The 14,982-nt window shown below is 47.5% G+C and overlaps 1 protein-coding gene across 8 annotated transcripts in view; it reads left to right on the forward strand.

Annotated features, from left to right (window-relative positions):
• LOC123774924 (uncharacterized) overlaps nt 1-14,982 on the forward strand; it is an 82,426-nt gene that overhangs the window by 10,867 nt on the left and 56,577 nt on the right. For all 8 annotated transcript variants that reach the window (XR_011226033.1, XR_011226032.1, XR_011226034.1 and 5 more), the window contains exons 2-3: nt 3,897-4,105; nt 12,408-12,549. Coding sequence is in view for 3 of the 8 variants with exons in the window: in XM_069319385.1 (XP_069175486.1) it covers nt 3,897-4,105; nt 12,408-12,549 (351 nt within the window). In the remaining 5 variants the exon portion in view is untranslated. The remainder of the gene's footprint in view (nt 1-3,896; nt 4,106-12,407; nt 12,550-14,982) is intronic.

Genomic DNA, 14,982 nt, shown 5'->3' on the forward strand with positions numbered 1-14,982 from the left:
GCGGTCGATGACGCCGTCGTCGTCGTAAGGCACGAGGGAGTAGACTAAAATGTCCGCGACGTCTTCCGTGAGGAACTGTTTGTTGGTGAGAAGACTGGTGGCTCCCTCTCCTTCCTCCTTCACTCCTTCCTGCTGGTCTCCTCCTTCCTGCTGCTGGTTTCCTCCTTCCTCCTGCTGCTCCCCTTCTCCCTCCTGCTGATCTCCTCCTCCCTCCTGCTGATCTCCTCCTCCCTCTAGCTGGTCTCCTCCTCGCTCCTGGTCTCCTCCTCCCTGCAGATGGCCTCCCTCCCACAGGATGACGGTGATCACTATAAACGCTAATAATTGGGCCCAGTTGGCCATGCTGATCCCAGCATAGAGCACTGTGGGCTTCTGGTGGACGCTGTGCAGCCTCTGTACCTCCCTGTACCGTCGCCACAGACCCGTCAAGCACCCCAGAAACGGTACGGCGTCCCACAGGGGGTGTCCAGCCAGGCGTGCCAACCTCGACACCTGCTGCAGGCAGCTCCTGGCGGCGACATCAGCCTCAGGAAGGACGAGGTGGTTCTCGAGGAGTCCAGGCAGGTCCAGCTGCATCGGACGCCACCAGAAGTCCAGCAGGTGGCGCCTTTGGGCGTCCAGCAGGGCCAGCAGCTGGCGCCTGTGGGCGTCCAGCAGCGCCTGGAGTGCCATCTGGCGGCGCATGTGGAGGTCCAGAGCCACTCCCGCCATCCACGTCAACATCCACACCATCAACAACATCACAATGGTCTTACTTGATACATTATACCACATATGTTTATACAATTTGACAATAACAATCATCTTGTGGTGTATCACGAGGTGAATAATGTTGTTTGTAAAGCTTATTCTACATTCCTGAGACATAAAGTGAGATGATTGTGGCTCTCTCTCTCTCTCTCTCTCTCTCTCTCTCTCTCTCTCTCTCTCTCTCTCTCTCTCTCTCTCTCTCTCTCTCTCTCTGTCTCTCTCTCTCTCTCTCTCTCTCTCTCTCTCTCTCTCTCTCTCTCTCTCTGTCTCTCTCTCTCTGTCTCTCTGTCTCTCTCTGTCTCTCTCTGTCTGTCTCTCTCTCTCTCTCTCTCTCTCTCTCTCTCTCTCTCTCTCTCTCTCTCTCTCTCTCTCTCTCTCTCTCTCTCTCTCTCTCTTACACACACACACACACACACACACACACACACACACACACACACACACACACACACACACACACACACACACACACACACACACACGACGAGCGTTGATGAGACAAGAGACAGCGTTGAGCCGGGGGTTGGGACGGAGGATCGTGCACACACTCCGTCGTCTGCTTTATTACCCCGAGGCAGCGTTGTTGGCGCCTTTCCTGACCCCGCCATCTTCTCCAGGACCTGGCTCAGCTTGCTGGTGTAGCACCTGGCTATGTTGGTGAAGCCAGGTGCCTGGACCTGGCTCGGTGAAGCCAGGTGCCTGGACCTGGCTTGGTGAAGCCAGGTGCCTGGACCTGGCTTGGTGAAGCCAGGTGCCTGGACCTGGCTCGGTGAAGCCAGGTGCCTGGACCTGGCTTGGTGAAGCCAGGTGCCTGGACCTGGCTTGGTGAAGCCAGGTGCCTGGACCTGGCTCGGTGAAGCCAGGTGCCTGGACCTGGCTCGGTGAAGCCAGGTGCCTGGACCTGGCTCGGTGAAGCCAGGTGCCTGGACCTGGCTCGGTGAAGCCAGGTGCCTGGACCTGGCTCGGTGAAGCCAGGTGCCTGGACCTGGCTTGGTGAAGCCAGGTGCCTGGACCACAACACGGATACAAAGTTTGGGAATAAGTGGCACACCTCGGCCTGGCCTCAGACTTGCGGCCAGGCGACAGAGACAGAGAGACAGACTAGTTACTCCCCCGAGGTCGACGTCACCCTCTGGACAGGTAACGAGACAGTCGCTGAGGCAGAGCTGATCCAGGGAAGAGATGTCAGCGCCCTGAGGGAGGCTTCAGCAGACGTCAACTTGTGGAGGAGGGCCCCCAACTTGCTCAGTCTCCACCTGCAGAGATGAGGACGGGGATCATCACTAGCCTCCGCCATCTTGCCTTCTCTGCGCTCAACGTCCTCGGGTCTATCATTGCTGGATACGTGTTGAATTTTATATTTACAACTGAAATACGTTTTCATATTATTCCACTATATGCACACAGTATTTTGTATCATGTTTATATTCGACAGACAGCAATAAGGAGGAGGGCGCACGAGATTATGTGTTTAGGGACTTCTCTAAAGATTTTGTAAAGGGATTTATACACTCAGAGGTATAAATCTCTCTATAAAGAGGTATAAATAAATAAATAAATAAATAAATAAAAAGACAGCCTCTCAGTGCGTATACCAATTAGAGTTTACTTTAGTCGTGGACTATGTTTAGGGTTAAAGTATACTTGCTGTTTGGTGAGTGAGGCATTGTGGTGGCCTTAATAACCCTCCAGAGCATGATAGGGCTCAAGATCAACACCAAACTAATGGATTTAATAGACTACCGCAAGAAGGACTGGCCCAGAACCTACAAACACATGGAATAAACAGCAACATGCTAGAATGGATGCTACTATGGTTAAAATAGATATCAAAAGGTCGTCCTAAATGGAGAAGAAGCTGATGATAAAACATTTGTCACTGGAGTACCGCAAGGCTCTCTCTTGATGTCAACTCATTTTGTTTAATGTATTTAAACTACACAAATTACGAAATAAAAGCAACAAATTCGCAGGTGACACGAATATCTACGATAAAGGGTGACGCAAAAAAGTCATTAAGGCGTGACAAAGTAATTTTTCCAAGAACTGAGCAAATGGCCTGAAGACTGGCAGATGATATTGCCAAATGCAAAGTATTGCATGTACGGTAAACACATGCTCATCATGACATGCTCATCATGACAAGCTCATCATGACATGCTCATCATGGCGCTCAATCATTCTCCCGATACTCGACCGCCGGGACAGTAGCGGCCAGCGACGAAGAGCGCAGGTCTCGAAGCCCCGGCGAGTAGGGAGGTCGAGACCACGTCTCTAAAAGGTCCCGTGTAACACACAGCAGCAGGCGACAGCGCCGAGCTCGACAAGCCGCAATATTGGACCAACAAACATGAGATATTTTATGATCCACAGGGTTACAAACCCATGGAACCGCCTACCCGCCCGAGCCATCAATGCCAAACATTACATCAACTCAAAATACAAGTGAAGAAAATCCTCAGGAATAATAGGGAAGGAGGGGGGGGGAACCTTTGACAATCCGCTGGCTTCCAATACCCGCCGAGGTCACTTAACTTGGCGGCCTTCAGTTAATACTCCTTTTGATATGCGGAAATAACACCAGCCCCAAGATTAAGTTGACCCGTTTCTGCCAACACACGATTAGTAACCTTATCGTATTCCTGGGATTTTCCGGGGGGACAGCTGGGAACTTCCTGGGAATTTGCTAGGAATTATCTGGGAATGTTTGTGGTATAATTCCCCCTTGCTCTATACACATAGGGTTTTGGACCTCCCTGGGACCCATTGTGACCCTAGTGGGAAGATATTGTGTGTCATACTCCTCTCCCCTTCCCCAGGTGACGCTGGAGACCTACTCTGACCTGATGGGGGACGAGCTGGGTGCCTGCAGAGGCCTTAATGTGTACATGCTCTAGAATACCACCCTCTCCTCTCTTCACTTTACCCTTCCTTCCCCAGGTGCTGCGTGCGTTCCTGCTTGCAGCTTCCCTTCACCACACCTGGCGCGACTGTTTACCTGTACCTGGTTCTCAGAGTTCTGCTCCTCAAGCCGTGCCTGAGGGACAGGTAGGGCTTGAGTCCCTGCCTATCCCTTCAAAGGCTCTTCAAGGGGGAGCCTGCTGGGGAACGTTCCTCTAATGCGTCCTCATCCTCTTCTCCCGCAGGTGCGGCGGGAGACATACTTCGAGGCGTGGACGTTCCCAAGTTCGCCTTTGCAGGAGGACACGCTACGCTCAGCTGCTTCTATGACCTGCGTTCGACGCGCCTGTACTCCCTTAAGTGGTACCACAATGGAACGGAGTTCTATCGCTATGTTCCCACTGAGCGGAACAGACCCATCAACATCAAGCCCAGCCATAAGTTCTCTGTCACCGTGAGTGTTCTCTGGTGTTCTGTAGTGTTCTCTGGTGTTCTGTAGTGTTCTCTGGTGTTCTGTAGTGTTCTCTAGTATTCCCTGGTGTTCCAGGCGAGGGGGGACGGGTTCCAGGTGAGGGGGGACAGGATAGGGGGGGGGGCATCGAGCAGATAATTAACCTAAGGCTTCAATTCATCACGACAGGACCAGTAACCAATGAAAATTAAGACATACATATGAGGCTTCCTTAAAGAGATTGACTCGCGCGCGCGCGCGCGCGCGCGAGAGAGAGAGAGAGAGAGAGAGAGAGAGAGAGAGAGAGAGACAGAGAGAGAGAGAGAGAGAGAGAGAGAGAGAGAGAGAGAGAGAGAGACAGAGAGAGAGAGAGAGAGAGAGAGAGAGAGAGAGAGAGAGAGAGAGAGAGAGAGAGAGAGAGAGAGACAGAGACAGAGAGAGAGAGAGAGAGAGAGAGAGAGAGAGAGAGAGAGAGAGAGAGAGAGAGAGAGAGAGAGAGAGAGAGAGACAGAGAGAGAGAGAGAGAGAGAGAGAGAGAGAGAGAGAGAGAGAGAGAGAGAGAGAGAGAGAGCAGAGAGAGAGAGAGAGAGAGAGGAGAGAGAGAGAGAGAGAGAGAGAGAGAGAGAGAGAGAGAGAGAGAGAGAGAGAGAGAGGGAGAGAGAGAGAGAGAGAGAGAGAGAGAGAGAGAGAGAGAGAGGGAGAGAGAGAGAGAGAGAGAGAGAGGGAGAGAGAGAGAGAGAGAGAGAGAGAGAGAGAGAGAGAGAGAGAGAGAGAGAGAGGGAGAGAGAGAGAGAGAGAGAGAGAGAGAGAGAGAGAGAGAGAGAGAGAGAGAGAGAGAGAGAGAGAGAGAGAGAGAGAGAGAGAGAGAGAGAGAGATAAGTAATAATATTATGGCCTCTAAGAAGACCCACGTTGGTGGAGAGAGAAATTAATTAATATCGAAATGAGTGAGAAGACTTGAAGGCATCTCTTCAGCTGGCTGGCTGACAGCTGGTTGACTGGCTGACAGCTGGTTGACTGACTGACCGCTGGTTGACTGACAGCTGGTTGACTGACTGACCGCTGGTTGACTGACTGACCGCTGGTTGACTGGCTGACAGCTGGTTGACTGACAGCTGGTTGACTGACTGACAGCTGGTTGACTGACAGCTGGTTGACTGACAGCTGGTTGACTGACTGACAGCTGGTTGACTGACAGCTGGTTGACTGACTGACCGCTGGTTGACTGACAGCTGGTTGACTGACTGACCGCTGGTTGACTGGCTGACAGCTGGTTGACTGGCTGACAGCTGGTTGACTGACTGACAGCTGGTTGACTGACTGACAGCTGGTTGACTGACTGACCGCTGGTTGACTGGCTGACTGCTGGTTGACTGGCTGACAGCTGGTTGACTGACAGCTGGTTGACTGACTGACAGCTGGTTGACTGACAGCTGGTTGACTGACAGCTGGTTGACTGACTGACAGCTGGTTGACTGACAGCTGGTTGACTGACTGACCGCTGGTTGACTGACCGCTGGTTGACTGACAGCTGGTTGACTGACTGACAGCTGGTTGACTGGCTGACAGCTGGTTGACTGACTGACAGCTGGTTGACTGACTGACAGCTGGTTGACTGACTGACCGCTGGTTGACTGGCTGACAGCTGGTTGACTGGCTGACAGCTGGTTGACTGGCTGACAGCTGGTTGACTGACAGCTGGTTGACTGACTGACAGCTGGTTGACTGGCTGACAGCTGGTTGACTGGCTGACAGCTGGTTGACTGACAGCTGGTTGACTGACTGACAGCTGGTTGACTGACTGACAGCTGGTTGACTGGCTGACAGCTGGTTGACTGACTGACAGCTGGTTGACTGACTGACAGCTGGTTGACTGGCTGACAGCTGGTTGACTGGCTGACAGCTGGTTGACTGACTGACCGCTGGTTGACTGACAGCTGGTTGACTGACTGACCGCTGGTTGACTGACAGCTGGTTGACTGACTGACCGCTGGTTGACTGACTGACAGCTGGTTGACTGACTGACAGCTGGTTGACTGACTGACAGCTGGTTGACTGACTGACAGCTGGTTGACTGACTGACCGCTGGTTGACTGGCTGACAGCTGGTTGACTGGCTGACAGCTGGTTGACTGGCTGACAGCTGGTTGACTGACAGCTGGTTGACTGACTGACAGCTGGTTGACTGGCTGACAGCTGGTTGACTGGCTGACAGCTGGTTGACTGACTGACAGCTGGTTGACTGACTGACAGCTGGTTGACTGGCTGACAGCTGGTTGACTGACTGACAGCTGGTTGACTGACTGACAGCTGGTTGACTGGCTGACAGCTGGTTGACTGGCTGACAGCTGGTTGACTGACTGACCGCTGGTTGACTGACAGCTGGTTGACTGACTGACCGCTGGTTGACTGACAGCTGGTTGACTGACTGACCGCTGGTTGACTGACAGCTGGTTGACTGACTGACCGCTGGTTGACTGGCTGACAGCTGGTTGACTGACAGCTGGTTGACTGACTGACCGCTGGTTGACTGACAGCTGGTTGACTGACTGACCGCTGGTTGACTGACAGCTGGTTGACTGACTGACCGCTGGTTGACTGGCTGACAGCTGGTTGACTGACTGACAGCTGGTTAGCTGACTGGTGTTCCACAGTACCCAAAACCATCCTCCTGAAACGACAGTACTGTGTGTCACAGTCAATCGTACCCATATATATACTAACACAGCCTAGAAAGCCACATTTAGCCCTTTTTTTATTTTAATCCCAGGCCTAATATAGCACCTATATGTACTATGTTAGGCTCCGAATCGCGTGTGTTAGGTCTAGGATGGTTAAGTTAGGGTTTAATAGCAACGTATAGATAGACCTTTTCTGGTATGTCTAAATTCAATTCTAAAAACATGTACTTTCTGGTGGACCAACACGACAACGTGTACTTTCTGGTGGTCCAACACGACAACGTGTACTTTCTGGTGGTCCAACACGACATAATGTACTTTCTGGTGGACCAACACGACAACGTGTACTTTCTGGTGGACCAACACGACACAGTGTACTTTCTGGTGGACCAACACGACATAGTGTACTTTCTGGTGGTCCAACACGACAACGTGTACTTTCTGGTGGTCCAACACGACATAATGTACTTTCTGGTGGACCAACACGACAACGTGTACTTTCTGGTGGTCCAACACGACAACGTGTACTTTCTGGTGGTCCAACACGACAACGTGTACTTTCTGGTGGTCCAACACGACATAATGTACTTTCTGGTGGACCAACACGACAACGTGTACTTTCTGGTGGTCCAACACGACAACGTGTACTTTCTGGTGGTCCAACACGACATAATGTACTTTCTGGTGGACCAACACGACAACGTGTACTTTCTGGTGGACCAACACGACACAGTGTACTTTCTGGTGGACCAACACGACATAGTGTACTTTCTGGTGGTCCAACACGACAACGTGTACTTTCTGGTGGTCCAACACGACATAATGTACTTTCTGGTGGACCAACACGACAACGTGTACTTTCTGGTCGACCAACACGACAACGTGTACTTTCTGGTGGACCAACACGACAACGTGTACTTTCTGGTGGACCAACACGACAACGTGTACTTTCTGGTGGTCCAACACGACAACGTGTACTTTCTGGTGGACCAACACGACAACGTGTACTTTCTGGTGGTCCAACACGACATAATGTACTTTCTGGTGGTCCAACACGACAACGTGTACTTTCTGGTGGACCAACACGACAACGTGTACTTTCTGGTGGACCAACACGACATAGTGTACTTTCTGGTGGTCCAACACGACATAGTGTACTTTCTGGTGGTCCAACACGACATAGTGTACTTTCTGGTGGTCCAACACGACATAATGTACTTTCTGGTGGTCCAACACGACATAGTGTACTTTCTGGTGGTCCAACACGACATAGTGTACTTTCTGGTGGTCCAACACGACATAGTGTACTTTCTGGTGGTCCAACACGACATAATGTACTTTCTGGTGGTCCAACACGACATAGTGTACTTTCTGGTGGTCCAACACGACAACGTGTACTTTCTGGTGGTCCAACACGACATAATGTACTTTCTGGTGGTCCAACACGACATAGTGTACTTTCTGGTGGTCCAACACGACATAGTGTACTTTCTGGTGGTCCAACACGACATAGTGTACTTTCTGGTGGTCCAACACGACATAGTGTACTTTCTGGTGGTCCAACACGACATAGTGTACTTTCTGGTGGACCAACACGACATAGTGTACTTTCTGGTGGACCAACACGACATAATGTACTTTCTGGTGGTCCAACACGACATAGTGTACTTTCTGGTGGTCCAACACGACATAGTGTACTTTCTGGTGGTCCAACACGACATAGTGTACTTTCTGGTGGACCAACACGACATAGTGTACTTTCTGGTGGACCAACACGACATAGTGTACTTTCTGGTGGTCCAACACGACATAGTGTACTTTCTGGTGGTCCAACACGACATAGTGTACTTTCTGGTGGTCCAACACGACATAGTGTACTTTCTGGTGGTCCAACACGACATAATGTACTGTTCAGCACATGTCATTACATGTACTGTGAGAGTGTGAGGGCATAACTCACACACCCTCACACCTCACTCATAACATTTGTACTCTTAAATCATAAATTCCATTATTGCGTTAGTTTGTACACGTGTTGGTCAGTATACACCTGCAGCTGCCATATACGCAGGTGTGGAGCACACTTGTCGGCATATATAGGCGCACATGTGGACCGTTCAAAACAAGCAATTAGGGTCATTAACTCAGGAGTGGATGGGGGTGACTCCCAGCCCCACAAACAAGGGGGAGGTAAGGAGATTATCAGCATAAAAATGGGGGGGGGGGGTTAGCCCTCTCACCAAGCCTCTATATACCAATTGCCAACCATCACAGCTCAGGCCATCACCCTCCGGGAACAAAAAATATATAATTAATTCAATATCATTGAGAAGTAAGTGGTTCCCTGTCGAACTAATTAACTGGCCGACTGTCTGATTAGGTTATTTGCTGTTATGCTGTCATGCCACCTGATTAACTGAGTGGTTGATTGTGTACTGATTACACTGGTTGACTGGTTGATTGTACTGAGTGATTGATTGATTGGATAATTAACTGAATGGCTGATTGATTGGATTACTGATTATATACTCTAGCTGATTAACTTCATTATATCAACTTACTCAGCTTTCTGAATGACTGATGTACTTTCTGATTGTTTGGGTTGAATTTGATTAATTTATAAATGTATCCTCTTCTTGGTATTACATGTCTAATACTAAAATTTTTATCTTTAATACCTTTTCCGAGTTATATGTCGTGATCATGTCTCCTCTACTCCGTTTACCTTAGTAATCTGTAAGCCACTCCTCAGTGCTCAGTCCTATCAGTTCTGGTACCAGTCTCGTTCATATACTCTGTAATTAGCCAAGTTTGTATGTTTCGTTAGAATTAGGTTGCACGACGGGTCGGTATACACCTAACTGGGCTGTCATACCCGTTCTCACATACAAAGAGCAAAGCTCGTTAATCCAGCCGCCAAACCCTGTTTATGAATGAACAACGGTTTAAACCAGTGTTGCCAGATTGGGCTACAAATAGCGAATTGGGCTACTTTTGAGAGCCCCGCGCTGCCAAATTTTTAATTTCGCTACTTGCTACTTTTTGGGCTAATTTAAAAGCAAGATGTGCTAATTTGGGCTATTAATGTTAAGAATGTACGATTGCGAGTTACATGAAAGTAACTAAGCTATAAATAATTGTGATTAATAATAATTGTAAATATTAATTAATACTAAATAATATTATTTAATAAATTAGTCCCAATTCAATGCAGAATTTTCTTCCAAGCACAAACTTGTAAATATAAATACAAGATAATAGATAGTAACGAAGATAGTTACAAGATACGAGCCAGATGGCGTTGAGATTGCAAAAGGGATTATGATAAGAACTTAAGCCAAAAAATCAATGCATAAATGTACGCAAATATGAGACTGGGATTTATTTCTCGAAAAGTTAGCAATAAAATACGCTTTCTAGTTCTTTATTTTTAAAATTAAGACCAGGGATTCTGTCTAACGAAGCTGCAAGCTAAAACACCGTTATCCTATAATGTTCATCTGTAGCTTGACCCTAAATACTCGTTTATTAAACGAATTTATTGTTAGAGTTCATTAGGAATCAACTTGTTGAAGGCAGAGTTTCCAACAAATACCTTCCTGTGATTGGCTGTTGCGGGGAATGCCAACGCTTATATGAATAAAATGCAAAATAAGAAATACGTCCTTTTGCTCAATAACCTTGGTGTTGTTGTACAAAAGAATAACAATTTCTGTTTTATACAAGACAGAAATTTCCATCTAACTGAATAATGTAGACCAATAAGAGGACGGAGGCATTGTATCGCCGATATTATTTGTGTGAGGCAACACCCTCTGATGACGTCACAAGTCAGGTAGCCTATAGCCCATGTTTCTGTAACCCTCGTTACATCCTGCAGTATTTAATTATCACTATATTAATACTTTTAAACACTTAACATTTCACTTTTTAGGTAGATTAAAGTTGAAGCAGAATGTCATAAGCAAGGATGGTGTGCTGAATAAAGATGATTTATTAAGTGGATGGAGCCTTTAGCTGATCCCTTCCTGTGATTGGCTGTTGGGTGAATGTCAACAAAGAATATCTACCAATGATATGCCATTTATTATGCACACCATACCATCTGTGGGCGGAGCTTGGAACCTCCTACCCGAGCACAACAACCCGCCTTATGGGTTGCTGTTCGGCTATTTATAGTGCGTTGGAAAAAAACGAGATGGCGTTAGTTGTATTTTGTAGGGTAATTTGTTATAAGTGTAATTTGATGTCAACAGATGGCGTAAGCTGTATCTTATGGCCACTATTGACCAGCCAGTTGATAGTGTTCTCGTCTGCCCACAGATGGCATCAGCTGTGTTATTATTACTTCCGAATTCCCTTTAAACACTGATCTACAAATCCCTTGGCTTATGATAAGGTTTTAGACCATTTATGATAAGTATTAGATAACTGGAGTTCCGCAATTACTTTTATTTATCAACTGTTCAGGATATCATCATATAACGTCTGGTTAGGACGTACTGCTCTCGATTGATGAAGATTAAGCCCCCCTAGAGGTAGCACGGGCATGAATAGCCCGTAAATACTGCTCTCGTAATATTATTCAGGGGGGTGGGGGAACTATCAAGGTAAAGCGCCAAGCCATTACGACTATATAGCACTCGGAAGGGATCAGGATGCGGATTTGGGATGGAACGGGGGAAAGGAATGGTGCCCAACCTCTTGGGCGGTCGGGGATTGAACGCGGACCTGTAGGAAGCGAGACCGTCGCTCTACCGTCCAGCCCAAGTGGTTAAGCGTAATATTATTAAAACAACAATTTATGCATATAATAACAGCATTTCACACTAAAAATACTTGGATATATCGAAATTTGGTAGTGAATTCCAATCTAGGAATCTCCTATGACTAAACTGTACTTTTTAATCATTTTTATGTACTTACTACTTATTATTAAATTATTAAGTACTTACTATAATTTAAATAAATTATTATTTAATATTTAAATTAAATGATAAAATAATAGGTAATAATAAATCATTGTGTAGGGGGACAGGCAGCCAGTGTATATATACATGTTAGGCTTATACCAAGGTCCCACGTTCGAACCACAACGCTGTAAATGCTTCACCCACGTACTACAAATACAAAAAATCGTCAACAGAACGTAAACACCTAACCTAATCTATGCCTATAAATGCACAAAATACTAATATATTACAATATTAATTTATATTTGAGAAAATTCCCGTTTTAAATGAACAACATGTTAAAATTTATGAATGCGTCTGTGGGGGTCGACCGCTGGATGTAATGGACTTAAGTCGAGGACAGGTTGGTGAGTCGTGTGTAAACCGTTTTTCATTCATAAACATGGGTGGGTTTGGCGGGTGCATGGAATGGACTTTGGCCTTTGTTTATGAGGACGGACTGCTTGAAAACGGGTTGTGTGTGTATAACATTTTATGATTCATTGTCACTTGGCTCGGCGGCTGGGTTACCGATCATTCAGTCATTGTTTATGATCGAATGAAGCAACCATCACAGTGTAAACAACTGTTTTGTGCCAATTGGCCACTGCTTAGTCTCAAGAGGCGGTTCTAGACAGTCGCTGGCACTAACGTGATTCTCTCTCCCCTACAGGAGGTGTTCAGGAACGAGCAGCGAGTGACTCTGTCGTTGACGCGGCTGGCTGTGTCGGCGTCCGGAGACTATAGATGTGAAGTGATCGCTGAACATCCCAGCTTCCGTACTGAGGCTGCTACGGCTGTCATGACTGTCTTGAGTGAGTACTGTCTCTGTCTCTACTCTCTGTGTCTATCACTCTCTCTGTCTCTACTCTCTCTCGACACACACACTCTTCCTGTCAAATGTCATATTTGACTGTTAGCGAGGTACTTGTAAATACTCTGTTATTTACAAGTTTCTTATATCGCTCTGTTTTATACTTTTACATTCACTTATTTGACATAGTCGAGCCTTTGGTTTCAGACATTCCTATGTTTTGATGGTTCCTCATTCCGACGCGAGAATAGCTTGAGCTACCTCATCCCTTTGTGTGTATATATACATACCTAATCCAACGTAAAGATACGACACGGCCGGTGAGAATAACCCCGAGATCAAGCCACTAGGGGGTAACACAGTGCCCAGGTGGACGTCTCTGCCCAGGTGGACGTCTGTACCCACGAGGGCGTATTCGAGGGCGGGCGGCGGGCGGCGATGGATTCTATCTTTGCGCGGGATCTTTGTACTTCGAAGGTTGTCACAAAGTCTTCCGGATTTGGCGCCTTTTTCTGTTGGTAACTATGCCAGGACTACCAACATGTGCAAGTTGGAAGTTCGTTATGCTATAGACTGTGCGGGATTTGGTAAATGGGGGAAGGGGGATTTACAGGAAAGACATACGGTGGTTCGGGGTTTGCGTTTTATAGTGGTCTTGAGCGGTACTTTTTTACTAGATATGAAGTTCCAATGCTAACAGGAGATTTCTCTCTCTCTCTCTCTCTCTCTCTCTCTCTCTCTCTCTCTCTCTCTCTCTCTCTCTCTCTCTCTCTCTCTCTCTCTCTCTCTCTCTCTCTCTCTCTCTCTCTCTCTCTCTCTCTCTCTCTCTCTCTCTCTCTCTCTCTCTCTCTCTCTCTCTCTCTCTCTCTCTCTCTCTCTCTCTCTCTCACTCTCTCTCTCTCTCTCTCTCTCTCTCTCTCTCTCTCTCTCTCACTCTCTCTCTCTCTCACTCTCTCTCTCTCTCACTCTCTCTCTCTCTCTCTCTCTCTCTCTCTCTCTCTCTCTCTCTCTCTCTCTCTCTCTCTCTCTCTCTCTCTCTCTCTCTCTCTCTCTCTCTCTCTCTCTCTCTCTCTCTCTCTCTCTCTCTCTCTCTCTCTCTCTCTCTCTCTCTCTCTCTCTCTCTCTCTCTCTCTCTCTCTCTCTCCTCCCCCCCCCCCTCCCTCCCTCCATCCCTCCCCCCCCTGGCCTCCAGGTCCCAGACACACACACCTGGCGCCGTGGGGTGTTGACACTGTGGAATCGTTTCTGAACGATAAATCCGACCCCGCGGATTGATAAAGCTGGCGGGTGTGAGAATAGTGGTGAAGAAAGGGGAATAAAAAGGGGGGGAGGATAGAAGGGGGTAAGAAGGAAAGGAAGAAGAGGAATAATAGTGATGAGAGGGACTGGGGAGTGTGTAGTTACAGGATGAGAGCTACGCTCGTGGTGTCCCGTCTTCCCAGTACTCTTTGTCGTATAACGCTTTGAAACTACTGACGGTCTTGGCCTCCACCACCTTCTCACTTAGCGGGGTCCAACTGGCTACCACTCTGCAAAAGTGAATATTTTTTTCCGGCAGCTTTGTTTCCTAGACTTTAATCTACAGTATGACCTCCTTGTTCTTGAAGTTGCAGTGTTCAAGAGTTTATTTTGGGGAAATGTTGTCTTTTCTTGTTACTATTTTGTATGAAGTGATCATATCTCCTCTTTTCCTTGTGTCTTCTTGCTTTGACAAATGTAACGTCTTGAGCCTCTCCTCATAGTTCTTGATTTTCAGCTCCGGAAGTCATTTAGTTGCATGTTTTGCACCTTTTCCAGTTTACTTTTCCAGCTGGTGTGTAGTGTTGTTGAGATATAAACAGCACGCAGCAGCTGCATATTCCAGTTTTGGTCTCACGAAGGTCGTGAAAAATTTCTTCAATATTACGCCGTCCATGTATTTAAAGAATACATTCTGAAGATGGAGAGCAAATTATAGGTGTGTGTGTGTGTCTATGTGTGTGTGTGTGTGTGTGTGTGTGTGTGTGTGTGTGTGTGTGTGTGTGTGTGTGTGTGTGTGTGTGTGTGTGTGTGTGTGTGTGTGTGTGTGTCTATGTGTGTGTGTGTGTGTGTGTGTGTGTGTGTGTGTGTGTGTGTGTGTGTGTGTGTGTGTGTGTGTGTGTGTGAGAGAGAGAGGCTATTGGAGATTAACGACCGGGTGATGCTTGAAACACATCTCGCTGTCATCATCTTATGTGTCACCCGGAAGCTGCCGCAGGAGGAGGGAGGGTTGGTGAGGGAAGGAGAGAGATAAAGAATGAGAGGGGACCTGTGTCCCCTTGTGTTATATAACCTGTCTTTATCTACCCTATCAATTCCTCTGAAAATCTTGTATGTGGTGATCAAGTCCCCTCTAACTCTTCTGTCTACTCTTTTTGGGGGAGATAAACAGTCTGGAAGACAGTTAAACAATCGT

Source organism: Procambarus clarkii, chromosome 92 (genome assembly GCF_040958095.1).
Source record: "Procambarus clarkii isolate CNS0578487 chromosome 92, FALCON_Pclarkii_2.0, whole genome shotgun sequence".
In the NCBI taxonomy this organism is placed as follows: Eukaryota; Metazoa; Arthropoda; class Malacostraca; order Decapoda; family Cambaridae; genus Procambarus; species Procambarus clarkii.